This window comes from Natrix helvetica, assembly GCF_964273705.1.
Source record: "Natrix helvetica genome assembly, chromosome: 1".
Taxonomy (NCBI): Eukaryota; Metazoa; Chordata; class Lepidosauria; order Squamata; family Natricidae; genus Natrix; species Natrix helvetica.
Genome location: NC_138548.1, coordinates 146,487,580 through 146,507,801, shown reverse-complemented (window position 1 = coordinate 146,507,801; position 20,222 = coordinate 146,487,580). Strand labels below are relative to the sequence as shown.

At 36.7% G+C, this 20,222-nt stretch overlaps 1 protein-coding gene across 2 annotated transcripts in view; it reads right to left on the bottom strand.

The window, feature by feature from the left end:
* ARHGAP15 (Rho GTPase activating protein 15) overlaps positions 1 to 16,701 on the bottom strand; it is a 466,785-nt gene extending 450,084 nt beyond the window's left edge. Inside the window, exons 1-2 of one of the 2 annotated variants that reach the window (XM_081935112.1) lie at positions 16,526 to 16,701; positions 11,060 to 11,240 (exon numbers count right to left, since the gene is read on the bottom strand). In XM_081935112.1, coding sequence (XP_081791238.1) covers positions 11,060 to 11,224 — 165 coding nt within the window. In that variant the 5' untranslated portion in view covers positions 11,225 to 11,240; positions 16,526 to 16,701. The remainder of the gene's footprint in view (positions 1 to 11,059; positions 11,241 to 16,525) is intronic. The other variant, XM_081935113.1, reaches the window with a different exon arrangement.
* Positions 16,702 to 20,222: the final 3,521 nt, after the last annotated feature.

Here is a 20,222-nt window from a genome sequence, read left to right as displayed (position 1 = left end):
TAAATAGTGACTATGAAAGGAAGATTAGAAATGTTATGACATAAAAGCTAATAATAAAAAATTGAATTGAATCAAGTTAAACTTCGAGTATTAGGTCAAAAAAATGTTATGATAATGGACATAGTCAAATAAATGTTTGATAATGATAATAACATGTATATGTATATGTATATGTATATGTATATGTATATGTATATGTATATCTATATCTATATCTATATCTATATCTATATCTATATTATATGTATATGTATTGGCTTAATAAAAGGAAATTGGATATAAATTGTAAATAGTGATTTGGAAAGAAGGACTAGAAACTTGGTTACTAAATATTATTGATTTCTATTTAGAATAGGTTATAAGGATTTAATGTTATTGGATGTTATTGGAAATAGCTAACGAAATCCATTATGTGGTTATGCTTTAAACTTTGGAATATTTTATACAAAAAGGTGTTAAAACAATTGTGGTCAAATGAAAATTGAGGTATGATGATAGTAACATCTATAAATATATTTGATTTAAAATATATGATTTCATATGTATTATAGGTGATGACTGTGGAAGAGATGCACGGAAGCTTTTTGTAACCAATTGACACACTTTCTATAGTATGTAAAGAAAAAGGATTCTTTGTGTTGTATTTGTGTTCATTCAAAAATAAAAAAAATAAAAAAGAAGACATCCATGAAGCTGTTTCCTACGTGTCAGGGCCCATCATGAAAATGCATATGGAAGATACAGAGAGCAATAAGCACTGACCTTTCCCTCCTGAAATGTTTATATAATTGCTGTAATTATACAATGCTACTTACGGTATATGTGTGAGGAGAACATAGCGTGGTAATTATCATATTGGACTAGGGATAGCAAGGCCCAGATTGTAACCCACTTTCAGCCAAGGAAGTTAACTGGATGAGTGGGCCAGTCACTCATTCAGTCCAACCTACTTCACTATATATGCACCCTTGAGCTCTCTTGAACCAAAGGCTGGATAAACCCATCAATAAATGGGTTGAAATAGCTTCTCAACCAAGGTGAATCTTAATCAAAGCATACCATATACATATGCCCATTTGGTAAGCCAATGAAGTAAGGGAGAAAATATTACAGCAATAGCACTTAGACATATATACCATTTCACAATGCTTTATAGTCTTCTCTAAGCAATTTACAGAGTCAGCATATTGGCCCCAACAATCTGGATCCTCATTTTACCAACCTTGGAAGGGTGGAAGGCTGAGTCAACCTTGAGCCAGTGAGAATTGAACTCCTAGCAGTGAGAAATGAGCTAGCCTGCAATACTGCATTCTAACCATTGTGCCACCAATTTCATTGTCCTTCTGATCCACTGCAAATGCAGGTAAAATCCTCAGATAATTCTCATACTGGGAGAAAGTAAAACCTTAGCATGCTTAAACACCTCATTTGATATACAGGTAGTCCTCAAGTTACATGATCCAGGGACACTACACCATCATAAATATGAACCAGTTGCCAAGTGTCTGAATTTTGATCACATGAACACAGGGGTGCTGCAACTGTTGTAAGAGTGAAAAATGGTCATAAGCCATCTTTTCCAGTGCCATTGTAACTTTGAATGGTCACTAAACCAATGGTTCTAAGTCAAGGACTACCTGTATACTGGTTTAGGTGCATCAATCCATCAACAAATTTACTTCTGAGGAAATAAAGCTGCTGAGAACCATATAGTATTTCCAGTTTAACTGTAAACAATCATAAATACGACTTCACATTTTTGTGATGGATTTGGTTGTTCTTTTTCCTCTTGTGGATGCAGCCAATTTGTAACAGGACATGTGAAGCACAAACCCAAGGTCATCTTAGAGCACAGTTCAGGACAATATTCAATGTGTTAAACATAGTCTGAGAAAACTGGTTTGTATTGCAAGAAAAAGAGCCATAAGACAGAAATTGGCAGGAAGATATTTTTCCCTCAGAGATGAACAAAGAAAATAAATTGTTCAAAAGCACTCTCTTCTATCAAATACACTTTTTAAAAAAATAAGTGTGAAATTGAGCTTTCCAAAAAGGCAATAACCCACATTTAACTAAAACTACCTGTAACTGTAATTGTGTTGGGATTTTTTTTTTTTTTTTTTTTTGGTTAGGAATGGATGAAATTATAAAACTAGAAATATTTTTTTAAAGGACTGCAGAGTGATTTGACAACAAACAGAGTATTTAATCTGAACGTTTAGCATAGCAGAAATAGAAGAAACAAGTTAGGCACCTATTCTTGCCTAATCAACGGTTTTCACATATGGATGTATAAGTACCCTGTGTCCACGGTACATTTCCCAAATCCTTTGTTTTCTTTTACAAAACCAATATGGGCAATTACTTTGCCCCGTGGTGCCAACCCTATCAATCCATCATGATTTAATGTCATCCTAATTAAATATCCGGATCTACTTTAGGAGAATCTCCATAAATAAAACCTCAGTCTTGATTATAAGTATGATGTGAAGTAAACACAACTGTTTTATGTGGCCTATAGAGTTTGGTTTGACAGAAAGGCTAGAAATAAAAATCTTTTGGGTTATTCTTAATTTTGGCAAGTAATCAAGTTGAAAGAGAAGAGAAGGAAGGAACAAAGGAAGTGACTTTCCTCTTCCTTTTCTCTTCCTTTCCTTTCCTTTCCTTGATAGAGCATTAGGACAATAAATAAGACTATCAAATCTATTTCATCTAATTGAAAAGAATTCTAATCCATTTACATTTTGGAATGACTAAACAGACTATAATTTTTAATCTATGTGCCAAGGAAATAAAACAGTTCATGCTCTGAATTTGCGTTGAATGAAACCAAATGCATCTCTTTGAGGCTGAAGAGTTGAAAATTGAATATCCATGGATACCAAGAAATCACAGGAGATCCAGAAAGAGATCTTGCTTAATGGTGTTCATGGTCAGCCTTAAAATTTGTGCTGTGGACACATTTACATCATTTCATCTGCCCTAAAGTGATATGGGTATTACAGTGATATGGGTATTTCCTACTGTACTGGAAGGGAGACCAGGCCACAAAGAGATTTTTAGCATATTTCTGCTCCCTGTTGCCAGCTAGAAATTCCAGTTCAACAAGACGCAGTTAAATCTCTCCAAAGTGTAACCTCCATCTTCCTTGTCATGCAGAATTCAAAAATAGCAGAGCATCAGCATTAAAAAAAATCTGATCACTCAAAAGAGAGAAGCCACAAGCAGGTACACAGATATAACAAAACCTTATATTCTACTACATCAGATGAATTTCAGTAGATAATGGTTGCTTTTGTACACAATTCAATACTACAATAGCAGAGTTGGAAGGGACCTTGGAGGTCTTCTAGTCCAACCCCCTGCCTAGGTAGGAAACCCTATACCGTTTCAGACAAATGGCTATCCAACATCTTCTTAAAGACGTTCAGTGTCTTCTCCAGTGTTGGGGCATTCACAACTTCTGGAGGCAATTTCTGTTCCACTGATTAATTGTTCTAACTGTCAGGAAATTTCTCCTCAATTCTAAGTGGCTTCTCTCCTTGATTAGTTTCCACCCATTGCTTCTTGTTCTACACTCAGGTGCCTTGGATAATAGTTTGACTCCCTCTTCTTTGTGGCAACCCCTGAGGTATTGGAACACTTCTATCATGTCGCCCCTAGTCCTTCTTTTAATTAAACTAGACATACCCAGTTCCTGCAACCATTCTTCATACGTTTTAGTCTCCAGTCCCCTAATCATCTTTGTTGCTCTTCTCTGCACTCTTTCTAGAGTTTCCACATCTTTTCTACATCGTGGTGACCAAAACTGAATGCAGTATTCCAAGCGTGGCCTTACCAAGGCATTATAAAGTGGTATTAAAACACTTCACGTGATCTTGATTCTATCCCTCTGTTTATGTAGTCTAGAACTGTGTTGGCTTTTTTGGCAGCTGCTGCACACTGCTGGCTCATGTTTAAATGGTTGTCCACTAGGACTCCAAGATCCCTCTCACAGTTACTACTATTGAGCAAGGTACCACCTATACTGTAGAACTTCATCATAATTTTACTATTTCAATGGTGTGCATTTCCCCTTCTTTTATTTAGATACGGTGAGTAGCAGCTTTTAAAGCATTAGACAAATTCAGTGACCTGGCAAAGAACAACTGGCCCAGAGTCAGAACTCCTTAGGCTGTGAGCTTAATATAAACCATTCCAAATATGACTACAATGGAAAATAACCAGAGTTTTCACTGAAAGAACTTCTGGTTGATTGACTACACTGTTTTTTTATTAATTTATTATTTTCACCTGGATTATTTATATTTATTTGTGTTCCATTTTACACATTATTTTCTCATATACATTCTCAACTATAACTAAAGAAAATATGTTCTCAATTTAATGTATATGCAGCAATTGCAGAAACAATTGTGTTACAAGCAATATTCCTCTTTGCATTAGATAATAAAAGAAAATCTCTTCTGATATATAGCCCTGTGGGTTTGTAAGGATTAATACTTTTAAAAAATCACATTAAAGAAAAAATGGCTAACTCATCACACTCGTAAAATTCTTCACTGATACAAATATTCTAGGAAATGATACTACATTTCAATATTATTAATTGAATATTTCAATACTATAATTAAAGTATTTTGTACCTTTCAATAAATTTGAATAAATTAGAAAATAATGTAATAGACTTTGAGCTGTTGCTGTAGAACTGGCCCTCATCAAATCTTCTCGCTGCCCTCTGTCTACAGTAACAGCAGTGTTCTTATGATTATAAAATAAAATTCTGAAGAATGCATATATAAATAATTAATATCAATATATCTCTCCTGAAGCAGAGAATGTTGCATACTTTTTTCCAAGTGGAATTACCACTATCATGCAAATTTATAGAAAACTTAGTTCCAGAATGATTATTCAGAAGTTCTATTGAATTCAGTAGAAAATACCAAACAAAAAAAATCTAAACGAAAGTTCTCTATATTTTAGTTTAATGAGATTCCTTATTCTCTATAATAATTTTTTTAAAACATTAGAATTAAAAAGGTTTAAAAATAGTGTAAAAAAAGAAAGAAAAATTGAAAAGAAAGAAAAAATAGTAAAGAATATATATATATATATATATATATATATATATATATATATATATATATATATATATATATATACATACATACATACATAAATTGATTTGTTCTTCATCCCACTAATTATGAATAATTTTAGTAATTTATTACTTTTTCTTAAAACACAACAGATAATAATAATAATTTAATAATAATAATAATTTAATTTGATTAGCCGCAACCCTCTCCCGAAGGACTCAGGGCGGCGTACAATCAAAGCAGATAAAATACAGATAAAAACAAACATACATACATAAAGAACAAGGACATATACATGTGCATGGAGGAGGTAGACTCATAAGTGAAAGACAATTAAAAACACAATTTAAAATCCCATTAAATAAAATTACTGAATTAAAAAACCCATAGGAGCGTTATGAAGTTATGATTGAGCCAGGCCGGCTATTTGGAATAGGTGGGTCTTGAGCTTTACACGGAAGGAGCGGAGGTCAGTAGTGGTCCTAATATCCGGGGGGAGGTCATTCCACAGGGCTGGGCCCGCCACAGAGAAGGCTCTCCTCCTAGGCGCCGCCCCATGGCACTGTCTGGTGGACGGCACCTGGAGAAGTCCCTCTCTGTGCGAGCGGATGGGTCGTAGGGATGTATGGGGCAGAATACGATCCCGCAGGTAACTAGGTCCTGAGCCATGAGCCTGAGATGATGTCTTCTTTCCATATTTAACCTTTTTATCTGTAAACAAATCCTTAAAACCTCATTCACTCATGGTCAGTAAAAGTCCATTAACATTATATTTATTTTCATCTTGATTAAATAAGCCAACTTTATATTCTCTTCTTTTACATTTAACAATCTTGAATTTCTATCCCTTTAAATAATGTGCTACCGGTAGAACTTGATTTATTTTCATTTTTTTCTCACAAAATTCTCCAAAACTTTAACAAGTCTTTTTTTTTGTTGTTGTTGAAAATCCTATATAAGAAAATTATCCAGGCTGCCCTTTTGTTTTGTTATTTATTTTAATTAAATAAATATTTAATATTAAATATTTTAATTATTAACACATTAGTGAGTTTCATTTGTATGCTCAGTATAGCATCTTTTTCCATATTATTCTTTTAGCTTGCCATTTTTAAATTCACTTTCATATCATTGTGTCTTTTCTGTTTAAATTTGTTCTTCTTCCGTAACAACTTTTAAACACACTATATCTATAATGATAGGCATCCTTATAATTAATTTATGGCTCCATTTTTCACAAATACCCTTCAATATGTCCAATGTTAAAGAATTTTACTTCATTCTATGTTAGTTAAATTTAATGTCCTTTTCCTTTAATTGTAATGTTGGAAGTTATCACCCAGCCCTCTCCCAGAAAAATGAAATATCCTAGGAAATATTGAAAAGGCAGAATATTATATTTTCCTGGATGTGAAAAAGGGAGAAATACATTTTAAACACAAAGTAAATTCCTGCAGCTTCCTGTCCATCCTCACTTTATCAATGGGCCATTAAGAAGGCCAAGCTAGTCCACTTTACATAATAAAGAGTTCTCCCCTTCAGCTCCAGGGGGATGGGAATGAAGGCATGATAATATAAGCCTTTACTCAACTGACCACATGGCACCTGAGAATTCAACCAAACCTGGATTCAAAACTCAGCCTAGGGGGTTGCCCTTGCATGGGCCCATGTGAGTCTGACAGCCAATCAGAATACATTTCTTACACAGGAACAGGAAATAGAGAGGTGGGACTGAACAGGTTATAAAAAGCCTAGCAAGTCCCTTCTCTGCCCTTCTCTTCTTCTCCACCAACATTGAAGCATGTGATCACCTTTTTCTGTTCAGGGCTCAAGCCATGCGGTCCTGTCCACCATTAAAACCATCTTTCCAAGCAGCCTCCATGTCTCCAGTGTCTTTTTCCCCACTTGGAGCCGAACCCAGAAGGATATTTCTTTCAACAGTAACTTTTGGTTACTTTTGTTTTCCTCTCATGTCCAATCTTCAAATTCCCTATTATGCTTTTTTTAAGAATTCAAAGCAACCACATTTTCCCACAGGAAGGATTCTTAGAACTAATTTCAAAATCTTACTTCAACTCTAGTTGTACCTTTCCAGAATCAATGTTCTATCCATTATTTTTCTATTTATTCAAAAAAGAGACTTGCATTTAAAACTTCTTCCAGTAAGGATTGAAAGAAACCCACCTAGTGCCTTAAAACTTGCCAATCACTGGAAAGCACTTAACCAGCAGCAATTTCTAGATGTGATTAGAAAGGAAAGTATGTGAATCCTGTGACCACAAATGGGCTGACCACAGTTTAAGCAGAGGTGTCTACTCTCACATCAACCAGAACTGGAGACCACTCTCTTGCAATATCCTCATGAGAAGCAACTGTACAGAGTGTTTGTGGGCGATCTTAAGCCCTCTCCCTGTCTGAAGAGGAATTACAGAGAGCCAGTCTACTCACCAGCTCTTCATATTGCTGCATTCATTAACTCTGCTTTTAGCTGTCTTCAGTTCACTATTTCTTCCCCAGAAGTCCCTAATGAGATTGCTTTTGAATCTCTGCTGCTCCGTTACAAGCTATCATGACTTCAATGTCTCCATCTCCATCCTTGTAATTTCCTCAGCACCATGACTGAAATATTGGGATTTATTTTTTTTTGCTTCAGATTTTGGTCTTTCCCTTTTTTGCCCTTTACCAGCCATTTAACAGACTTACTCAACCAAATATGCCAACATGTTTTTCATTCTGTCAATATCTAGTTAGAAAACTTTGCACAGGAAAAAGAGTGTGCACAAGAGAGAAAGAGAGATTAAAAAAATTAGAAGAATGGGGAAATTAGTATGGCAAGCTTTCAGTCCATTTCATCAGAGCCAAGTTTGCATGGAGAAATGACATAATCTGCATCTATAATTAGCTGCTAAGAAAACACAACTTTTCCAAAAGACACTCAGTTGTAGTTGCTTATGCAAAATGTTTTGGAGGATGCAACTTTTAAGGAGCATTTTTGGTGTTCTTCCACCCACCCACCCTTATTTTCCACCACCTGCCCCATCCAACTTCTCTATCCAAACCAAAAAGTTATGTAACAAGGTAGTACCAACAGTGAAAAACTGCATGATAAAATCCTGCCCAAAAGTGAAAAATGCTAATTTTGTCTCATTTAGCAGCTGGATGCAGAAATGCTCATTAGTTTTAAGAGGGTTAATCCTTTTAACTTTTGCATATTGATATGCCAATTATGCCTAATTGTACAAGAGGCATCAGTCAAGGTAATAGTGCATAAACACATGAAAGTTATTAAGTACATCCCAACATGTAATAAAGTAGGTGTTAATTGGTAGCTGAGTTCTGCAGGCTATTGAGGTGGATAATTCACTGAGAGATGGATCACTTGTAATTTCTCTACATAATTCCTTTTGCAGTTTCATGCTGTGATGTTTTCATGCTTGTCAAAAACAACTGCAGCCTAGTGCCTTTTGTTAAACACAGCCAATAAAATATGTTAGGCATCATTAAATATACTTAACTTTTAAACTTTTTGAAAGGTACAACTCTGTTAATATATTATACTATTTTCAAATATATCGCTCTAAATATGCTTTTCATTCGGTAGCTGAAGAATTATGTTAGATCTCAATTACTGGATTTGGGCTGGTGATGTGCGTGTGTGTGTTGCTGTTGTTGTTTTTTAAGTGCTACATGCAAATGTGTCACTACCAAGTGATAGTTTTAAATTAGAACGTTAAGGAAATGAATGTTTCATCAGTTATTGGGCTGAGCTGGAAGGACTTTTCCTCCTATTTTCCAAGTGTCATGCCAGCTCTTCTGAACTATGCATTCCTCTTCCGCTAACTATGGGAAGAATAATTAAAATCACATATTTCTGAACTATGCTGTGGTTAATTTTGCATTTGAACATGGAGATAATGACAGCAACAGGAACACACTCGCTCTGCAGTCTCTTACTTCCTCTACTCTTCATAAGGATCCATCTTATCCGGATAACAGCTAATCAATACTTTGCATGGCTCTGATGCGGGAAGGCAAGACTACATGCTTGTCTTTCTGTGTTGCTTTTTTGGTGAGCTCCTCATATAGTTTGGGAGCTCTGGCTTGTTTGCCGTGAGCTGAAAAAAGAGATAGAATCCAAAACAAGTGACTAACATTGCATAAATAATTTTGCAACATCATATGGCCTCAGCTGCAAGTTGCAGCTATTATAGAGGAAAATTAACCAAGGGAGGCTCATACCAATCAGTTCGTTTAGTAGCAGAGGATGGGGAAAGGGGAAGGGATATGACTGGCAGCCGAGTTCACCTCTGAAGTATTAGCATGTAAATCTTTTCAGAAGAGGTAATAAATAAATAAATCCAGAGCCATTTGGCTCTTTCTGGTGTTTAAAAATTAGGAGCAGTTCAGATTCCAGATTTTAACTCTTTGTAATTCCTTCAACTACAACATTTTGTGAAGGATCTTTTTTCTAGAAAGAGGTTTCTTTTTCCCTGTTTGTGGAATTTTATGCAATATCTGGGAAGGAAGTTCGAATACTTGCAAAGTGACAAACACTTGTTTTGCAATCCTGATTTTTGCAAGACTTCTTGTTTGAAAGGAAAGAGATCCACAAGTGAAATGAAATTTCTCCCCATTACAGCTTCTAAAAGTGAAACATCCCTATTCCTATCAAATATCCTTTCTTATATTCGCTTTATATTTCTTATCACCTTTCTTATATTCACAGCAAAGGGGTTCAGGCAAAGGTCTTCCTTTTGTCAGATAAACTTTTGAAATTGTACCACATCACACAATCAACATCTAGCTGTAAGCAAGAACAGGAAGATGAGGGAATACGAACGTTAATAGAACCTCTAACTAGTTCTGACAAATATATTAGAAAACCCTCCATTCTAGACAGACTTTGGTGAGAGACTTCACCCATTCCAATCTAAAGGACAAAGCAACCTTGGCTGATTTGGTTAATGGTTTAAGTCAAGGAAAGGATGGGGAAACTACAGCACTTTTAGTTCTCCAGGACATGCCTGCTGTACTCATATTATGTACTGTATATAGTTTATAGTTGTCAGTTGAAGTCCTCATTCTGGTCCCCTGTTGGAGTGGGAAAATACTCTCTCCTGATTGGTTGTTTGGCTGATCAGTTCCCTATAAAAGGAGCTGTGTCAGTCAGGGAATTCAGTTGCTTCACAAGCAGTATTGAATAAAGAGCTGTTAGAAATCACTCTGGCCTCACCTCCATTCTTCCCCCAGAACTTTATAACTCAGAACTGCCAACCAACATATATATTTTAACTCACCATGTTAATATGGAACAAGGAAAAACATTATTACTGTGGTTTCATTTTATTGAAAACACCCATGGTGGCCTAATCCAGAGGGCTACAAAATGCTGCTATAGTGTTCCCAGATAGTAGGTTGGAAACCTTTTCTCAATATCTTTAGGCAAATTGCTGTAAAATGAGTGAAAGACAGGAAGCAAACATTTATGGAAAATGGGTATGGGGTTGGGTTTTTTTTTAGTTATTATTTCTACCAGTTTTCATATCATTTAATAAGACGAATATGCTTTAGGAACACTTTGAAAGGATTTTTCTAAGATCCTTAGGGGCAAAATGTGAGATTCTTGCATTTATTTAGTAGCAGGAACACACACACACACACACACACACACACACACGGGTAAATGCCCCCTTTTTCACTCAGCCAACCTCCTTCTAGTGTCTACAATCTCTTTGGCTCTTGACACTTTCATGTAATTGCAAGATCAGACATTATAAGGGTTTTTTCAATTGCAGTGCTCCCAATATTGATCAGGGAATCTACCTGCTCTTGAAATATTATTGGGGAACACTGTCTTCTCTGAAATTTAAAAAGAATCAGAAAAAAATGTCCATCAATTTCTTTGCCCACATATCTGATGAAGGAATTCAAAAAGGCCATTTGGGATCATTACTTACAGATTCAACGACTTTCAGATTTTCAGAATATACCATAGATTTGCTTTGGCTGGATCGGTCATGGGTGTTGCTGGAACTTTTGATCCTCATCTGAACAGCCCCTGTGCTTTCATGGGAAGGATGTAGCTTTCCTACGCTGGAATCAGAAGCTGCTAACTGCTGCATGATTAATAGGTCAAATCTGCAAAATATAATAGTTAAATATGCTTTAAACACTTTGCATTAAGCCAGCCTGGAATCCCTTTCAGTGAACAAGAAGAAAACCGTAAAGCCAATTTGATAGCTCTGAATATCAGGATATCTTAACAACAGCACCAATAGGGCACTTTTATTATTCACCAAGCCATCCAAACATGGAGGAGGAGTGCAGTTTGCATAAAACATTATTCTTATCTCTACAGCCATTCCTCTGTCCTGCAATCTTTCAGTGATCTTCTCCTACAGCTTGCTGGCAGACAGTAGAGTTTGCCTTTGGTCTTCTCATACTCACATTCGAGATAGATGTCTCAAGTTTGCTCAAAGGCTGAAAAAGCCTTATTTGGCCTCCAAAAATTGTGCCAGAAGGTGGAAGTTACATTTAGGTCTTCATGATTTTTTTTAGTAGACTTGTAAAACATTTGGAAAGATGATATAAAGGTGGAACACATGATAACCATATATAACCACGTTCATATAATACAGCTGGCAGTTGATTGTGGAATATTTAGGAGCGAGGAAATTTCACGACTGGATTTGTTGCACAGGTGGCATCCTATCCCAGTTCCACGCTGGAATTCACTGAGCTCCTGAGAGCGACCCATTCTTTCACAAATGTTTGTAAAAACAGTCTGCATGCCTAGGTACTTGATTTTATACACCTGTGGCCATGAAAGTGATTGGAACACCTGATTCTGATTGTTTGGATGGGTGAGCGAATACTTTTGGCAATATAGTATGTATGTATGTATGTATGTATGTATGTATGTGTGTGTGTGTGTATACTGTATGTATGTGTATGCATGTGTGTGTGTACACACACACACACACACACACACATATATATACACACACACACACACACACACACATCAATGGGCTGTGTGTGTGTGTGTGTGTGTGTGTGTGTAGCCCATTGATGCTGTGGTACATTAGAACTGGGCTCTTAATACTAGTAGTGGCATTAGACAGGAAATGTTAACTTCAGACAAGAAACTCCACAGTGAATAATTCAGAAATATTCTGATGATGGACCAGGTTTTTATTTGACCCTCCTCTAAACATGTGAATAACAAAAATAACCCCCTTCTGTTTAATTCTTTCTTCCCTGTTTTCCAGTACTTGTTACCAGTTATGGAATCTAGAAAATGTTAGGTTCTTAGGAAACAAAACAAACAATATTTTCTTGTTTATTGTGTCAGATTGAATTATTTTTTAAAGCCCTGGGGAAAAGGACAAAGAAACAGAGACATCTCTTGTTCAATCAGAAAAGCAATAATCAGCACTACCTAAGCATATTTTGAAAAATCCCTAGAATTTTGAAGGAAGAACTAGAGCTTGCTGCACTCTTAATAAAGTAATTGGGGAAACAATGGGATATAATTTCATTCAAAATGGGCTTGAGAAACTTAAATAGTTCAGTTATAATACAGATAGATTACAAGCTAGCTGGTGATCAGAATTATCTTATTCTATGATGAAGTATCCAAAATAAATAACATTTTTGACTAAATCAGGGTTTTTTTGCTGATATGATAAATCTGGACTTTTGTGGGGTACAAGCTGCTCTTGCATGTACCTAAATGTGAGGTCATAAAGTCACTGTTTATGATCCTGAGCAACTTCTAAAAGTATGCAGATAAAAAAAGAGTTGGAAAAATAAAAAGTCATATAAAATTTCCATGAAAGTTTTTTTCTAACTCAGTGGAAGAAAACTTCAAACTAAAAACAGATATCTTATATCCTTCATATCTGCATATTTGCCAAACTGGTACAGTATCCAAGGAGGCTGAGAGCATGCGAAAGACTTTGGAATATGTCTCTTGAGATATATCTTGAGAATCACTTGAAACTACCAAATAAAAATAAAAATACTAAAGTTGTAGACATGATACAGCAGAAAAGGAACCCCATAAAAACCACTCCAGCAAAGAACATTGAGATATTTCAGTTATTTACTCAGGCATTTACAATTCTGTGCAAAAGACCTTTGCTGGAAGAAAGACTGGAAGGAAAGAAATATAGGCAATACAAAACAACATCTGGAATAGGAAGAAATATATAATTGGACTTGTCTAAATAATGCAAAATGTGGAGAAGCGGACACAGCAAAAACTCACAGTTGTCACCTAGGAACAGGAACTGTAAATCTTTGATGTAATAGCTTTCAGGATTATTTATATGGAGACAATTTCAGATACATAGATCTTTCATTAACAATAAGAAAGTATGTATGTGAAGTTTACTACCTCAACCATAAATGAATAAAGACTCCTTTTCCCACCTAGGAAATACGACAGTGTTTTACTCTGAGCTTAGTGAAGTGGACTAAATTGGTAAAATATTACCAGAGCAGGTGTGTGTAACACATACATTCATTCAATTTTCAGATGCTATTCAGCAGTTTAAAAGTGCTAAACCTGCTTCTATTTTCTCTGACACATCAAGTGTTTCTCAGCTTCTACCATTTTACTTATATCACAAGCATGATATTTTTCTTACTTGGGACCTTGGGCTATTATTAAATCTGTCACATCTCATAACTATAGGTTGTCAGACCAATTTGTGCTTACGTTGGAAATTTATCAGGAAAGTCTAAGAGCTGCAGGACAGATGGACATTGGGATGCAAAGAATGCCATCTTCTGGATGAAATACAGAGCAACATTTTTCAAATCCATGCAAGCACTTCTCAGGCTGAACAAGCTGGTTTTTTTTTCCTTTCAGCTCTTCCTGATGAAGCCTCCTATCTCAGTTTTTTGTGGAAAAGTTGACAGTAACTCATGTGCCACCCGACCATAAAAGATGCAAGAATCCCATTATGCCTTTTTTTCCCCTTGCCTTTTATTTCCAATAAAATAATAATTTTTATTCCAGTATATGGACAATGGGAAAAGGCTTTATCAGTCCCTATGAAGAAGAATGGAGTCCATAGGAAAAATAGAACTAAATTTCATTAAGATATTATAGGAATATAGTAGGGGTTGCCACAAAGAAGAGGGAGTCAAACTATTCTCCAAGGCACCTGAGTGTAGAACAAGAAGCAATGGGTGGAAACTAATCAAGGAGAGAAGCAATTTAGAACTGAGGAGAAATTTCCTGACAGTTAGAACAATTAATCAGAGGAACAGTTTGCCTCCAGAAGTTGTGAATGCTCCAACACTGGAAGTCTTTAAGAAGATGTTGGATAGCCATTTGTCTGAAATGGTATAGGGTTTCCTGCGTGGGCAGGAGGTTGGACTAGAAGACCTCCAAGGTCCCTTCCAACTCTGCTATTGTATTGTATTGTATAGGAATAGCACTTAGGCTTATATACCACTTCACAGTGCTTTACAGCCCTCTCCAAGTGGTTTACAGAGTCAGCATATTGCCCCCCAACAAGCTTCCTGCCCATGCAGTGTATTGTGTACAGGTAGTCCCCAATTTACAACCATTTTTAGTGACCGTTCAAAGTTACAAGGGCACTGAAAAAGTGACTTATGACTATTTTTCAAACTTACAACCATTGCAGCATCTCCATGGTCACATCATCAAAATGTGGATGCTTGTCAACGGGCATGTATTGATGATGGTTGAAGTGTAATCTCATGTAATCACCTTTTGTGACCTTCTGACAAGCAAAGTCAAGGAGGGAAGCCAGATTCATTTAACAACCATGTTACCTACTTAACACCTGCAGGATTCACTTAACAATTATGGCAAGAAAGGTTGTAAAATGGACCAAAACTCACTTAACAACTGTCTTACTTAGCAACATACTTTTTGGACTCAATTATGATCATAAATTGAGAACTCCCTGTATATGGCAGGGGACAGGGTTGAACACCTGCTAGTCTTAAATTCCAAGAGCATTTTTTATAATCTCTATGGTTTAAGGGATTATATATGTTAAATAATGTGAAAAACTCTTGTTTGTCCTATATCTTAGAAAATTATCACTGGATAACACTGAAAACTACCTTTCTTCAAACAGGTGCCATCTGAATATGGTTAAATCACAATATATTCCAGAATATACCCTGTTTCCCTGAAAATAAGACCTCCCCGGATAATAAGCCCAATCGGGCTTTTGAGCGCTTGCACTAAAATAAGCCCTCCCCCGAAAATAAGCCCTCCCTGAAAATATTGCAACACAGCAGCAGCAGCCGTAAGGTGACCACGGTCGCTGCCTCCTGCATCTCCAAAATAATATGACCTCCCTGAAAATAAGACCAAGTGCTTATTCCCGGGGTCAAAAGAAAATAAGACCCTGTCTTATTTTCGGGGAAAGACGGTACCTCTGCATAAATTCCATGGCCAAAACTGGATTGTGCCTCCTTGGCCTCAGTTGGGAACTCTCTTTTACAATGGGGTTCCACCTTTCAGGCATTGCTGATTTAGATCCAAGTGAGACCAAATACTATATGTTCCTGTAGCTAAGGCCATTGCTCATTTGACATGACAAGCTTTCCAGATATATTTCTGTTGATATTCTCTCTGTTGATTACTGTTTCTAATAAGCCTCAACACTAGGAAAATCAACCCCCAATATACTAACTGTAGTTTTAACATCCCAGCATAACACATTTCAATTGTTTTGTGATTTTCTTGGCTTTCAATCCGCTCTTTGCCCCTCACTAAAACCACTTGCTCTTCATATTTCCCGAGCAAACTGCTTACCATTTTTATGGGGGGGGGGAACTTACATCTTTTGAAATATAAAAGACTTTATGCCTCCCAGAATCACCTTGTAAGGGAGATGGGTGGCATAAGAATTTAATAGAATGAATAGAGATAGAGATGATAGAGATAGAAATAGAGATAAAGATAGATACAGTGGTGGGTTCCTACCAGTGCGGACCGGTTCAGCAGAACTGATAGTAGCTTGGCAGACAGGGTCGCTGGAACCAGCAGCGCTGTAGGTGCCGCCATCTTGTTTTCTGCTTCTGCGTATGCCTAGAGCAATTTTAGTTGTACTGCGCATTCATGTGCCTCTGAGCGAACTGGCAGTAGTCTCTGCTGGAAACTATCCCTGGATAGATAGATTGGCAGGCAGGCAGGCAGGCAGGCAGGCAGGCAGATAATGTTCCCAGTTGCACACCCGGTATAAATGCCAACCCAAATATTCAGGTATTCATGCAGAGTATGTATCTGAAAGGAGAGTGGTATTCCACCCCCCCAAATTGCCTATGCATTACAATAAAATAATACGCTATAGTAAGTTTCTCTACTCCCTTCCTGACTATATCATACAAGTTGCAGATGAGGATTGAGAAGCAAATTGTTCCCTTACCGATATTCTGCTGTGCGCTCTTTTTCTCATGTCCCCCAACAACCTCCAGCTTCAGCTTTTTAAAAAGAAAGAGGGAAATGTGAAATGGCCCCCTTCTGAAGGCTACACATCTTGTTTCATCTAAGCACAAAGCAGGCAAGGAGAAAAATACAGCAAAACCACTTCCTGTCAAAAAGAGTTCAGCACCCCATCAGTAACAGCACACCACCAAATAGGAATTAAAGAACGAGCTGAGGCTCTAGCATGAAAACCTTGAGTTCAACTTACTACCCAATCTCAGAAGCTGTACAAGTTTCAAAGGAAATAGAAAGAGGAATGAGCTGAGCTGAAATTATTTCAACTTCCTGTTCCTTTGCTTTCTGTAAAGAAAATAAGAAAAAAATAAGAAGTGTTTGAGAAATCAAGCACATTGGTGGGAAATGCCTCTTTTGGTCATTCCCTCCCCCTTTTTCTAAACTTATTTTTTTTTTAAATTCGCAGCTTCAACGGTGAAAAATCTACGGATAAAAAATTCAGATTTTGATTTTCAGTTTTGCACAGACTTAATAGGCAGCTGCGACTAGTACTGCTTTCTTGGTTTCCTGTCTGAAAATGACCACAGAAGAGATTACCACAAGTCTGCTTGCTTGTACCTCAGTTGCATTAAAATCAATTTAAAGAGTACCTTTGCTCAAAGAGGGCCAAGCTTTGGATTACAATTCAATGGGATCAAGCCTAGAGATCTGACCAAAGTTACTTGGAATTTCCAAGTAAAACTCCCCATTCACCAGAAGTTCTATGATGCTGAGGTAGTGAGCAAGCCTTGCTGAAGCTCTTTCTCTTGACAGAAACTCAGCAATGGGTGTGGAAACTGCAGAGAAATATTACACACAAATCAGAGATGTTTTCTTTATCAAGCCACCTCAAGAACCGTGGAGCATAATCTTTTTTGGGGGGGCGGGGTGGAAAGATTTTGAACAGAGTTGCATTTTGAGCTGTTTGCTGAGGCCAGGGCAAAAAAAAAGGCATTTAATTACGTTAAGGTGAACCTTAAGGCAGTTAAGATTATTACTGCCTGTGTGTTTAGTAGGGATGTGTGAGCAGCTCTATTTCACTCAAATGAACTATTTTGTAATTCATTGAGCCAATCTGTGGCAATTCTAGGTCTCAGTGGACCATTGCAGCAGATAGAAGAAGCTTATGTGTATACCTCTATGTGTACAGAAGCTTTTTGGATGTTTCTAGTCAAATACTGGTGAAGACAGCACCATACCTGCATGGCATGAGGCCAGATTACCAACAGAGTCATCTTCACCCCCAACCTGGCACTATGCTGTCCTATTTACCCTTGTTTTTTATGCCACACACATGCGTAAAAGGTGTGCAAGTGAGTGAAGTGCATGAGCAGAAGGCCAGGCGCTTACACGGATGGCAAGAGAGAGAGAGAGAGTGAAGAGACCCATTTTCGGTACTGGGCGAACCGGTTGTTAATTCATGTGTCACCCACCTCTGTATATAACTTTTATGTTTTTATGTCTATCTGTATACTGTCTAAAGCTGCTCTATGAGGGAGATGGGTGGATTCTAAATATGATAAACAAACAAATAAATATCATGTCTGCTTCATACTCATTGTTTGTGTAGCAGATATTTCTTCCTTCCCTAATAATATTTAAAAGGATGCATTGGTAAAAATACCATCTTGTATAGTCCTAGAATTTAAAACTTCCCTCCATATTTTATTATCTTTTATTCATTTATTCATTTGTTCGTTCTTTCACTTATTCATATAAATATTTGTCTCTTTGTTGTATCCCCCTTTATTATTTTTACAAATCATTCAATGCAGCAAATATATCCAATACTTCTTCCTCCTCCTGTTATCCCCACCACAACAACCCTATGAGGTGCGTTGGGCAGAGAGAGACTGATTGGTCCAAAGTCACCCAGCTGGTTTTTATGGCTAAAGCAGGACTTAAACTCACGCTTTCTAGGCTGATGCCTTAACCACTGGACCAAACTGAGTTTTATTTTATTTATATCCCACCTTTATTATTTTTATAAACAACTCAAGACTTTGAGGACCACAGCAAAGACCTTAGGGAGTAGATATTGCTCTAGAATTTGGGAGTGTTATGCATTTGATTCTTATCCTAGAAAAATGGGCAACACAGTGGTACAGGAATAGTATAAGGAAGGAAATTAAAATCTATTTCATTAAAAACTGACCTTATTCATTATCAGGACAATTATGTATTGCAAAGATATACAAGAACATGCAGGAAAAGATCAATTGTTGGTAATGAAAGGAGTAAATTACAGACTTTGTAGAGAAAAAGGCAGACCAAACTGAACTTCTACACTGAAATATTTTTCCCTTTAATTTGGACGAGTGCTATATATCACCTTTCTTTCTTTCTTTTTTTTTCTTTCTTTCTTTCTTTCTTTCTTTCTTTCTTTCTTTCTTTCTTTCTTTCTTTCTTCCCTTCTTTCCTTCCTTCCTTCCTTCCTCTACTTTTCCTTCTTTTTTGCCTTAGAAAATTTATATATCTGCCTACTTGCTCACAAGAACTCTAGGTGGCTTACAAGCAATAAAGAGACAGAAAAAAATAATCAATAACCCCCCCCCCATCCCTCTAAGCACTTAATCAAATACTTAGGAAAATCAAAATTTTCCACAACAGCCCCAACCTAAAGAATCAACCAAACACTCTACCCAAGTCCATATTTTAGGGCTTCTTTGAAGGTGACCAAGATGACCATATGAATCCCATGGGAAAGTTATTCAGAGAAGGGTGCTGTGATGGACAAGACCGAGTTCCTGCTTCTGCAGATCATATCATTTGATTCCTAAGACCCAAAGCATGCAAAAAGTCCGATCACCCAAGAATGTCAGGATAAGGCTGGATTATAATATTAAACTACAAATAAGGTTAGACAGGACTTTCACTGAAAGCACAAACTGCAATGTTTATCCAAACCAGACAAGATTCTAACATGTTAAAGAGTAGAAGCACTATGAATATAAAAAATAGAAAAGAGCAGAAGCATGTGATTAAAATGGAATAAAAATAATACATAAAATTTTGTAGAGATTCAATAAATTTTGGAAGTCAAAAGCCTACATTACACATCCAAGGTGTGAGGAATGTTTGGATTACACATTTAGGTAGGCCCACCATACAGATTTAAGTTCACTTGGCCGATTTGAGATATGAGATTAAGGGATTGAACAACAGACATCATCATCATCATCATCATCATCATCATCATCATCATCATCATCACAGTGATACTCATTGTCATCGGGGCACTTGGAGCCATGTCCAAGAATTTTATAAAACACATCAAGAAATTGCAGCTTCCTGCAATAGCACCAGCAGAACTGCAAAAAAACTGTGCTACTAGGAACATCTTATATTTTAAGAAGGTACTTGGTTGATACCTAGGATGCTGGCAGCAACCTGTATCAACCATTAGCACCAGTCAATGGTATTTGTGATGCGCTTTTGAATGTTCAGTGGACTGAGTTTCATGTTTAATGAATAAAGTAAATAATGATGATGATGATACATTTTTACATGTTCAATTGAGTTTCGTGTTTCTGTTTTGTTTTGTTTCTATTCTATTCTTTCAGACCCAAGTATTCCACCTGCATTCGGATAAAGGCTCTTCTACTTCCCTCCTATAAAGACCACCATGGGGGTAGTCAAAGAAT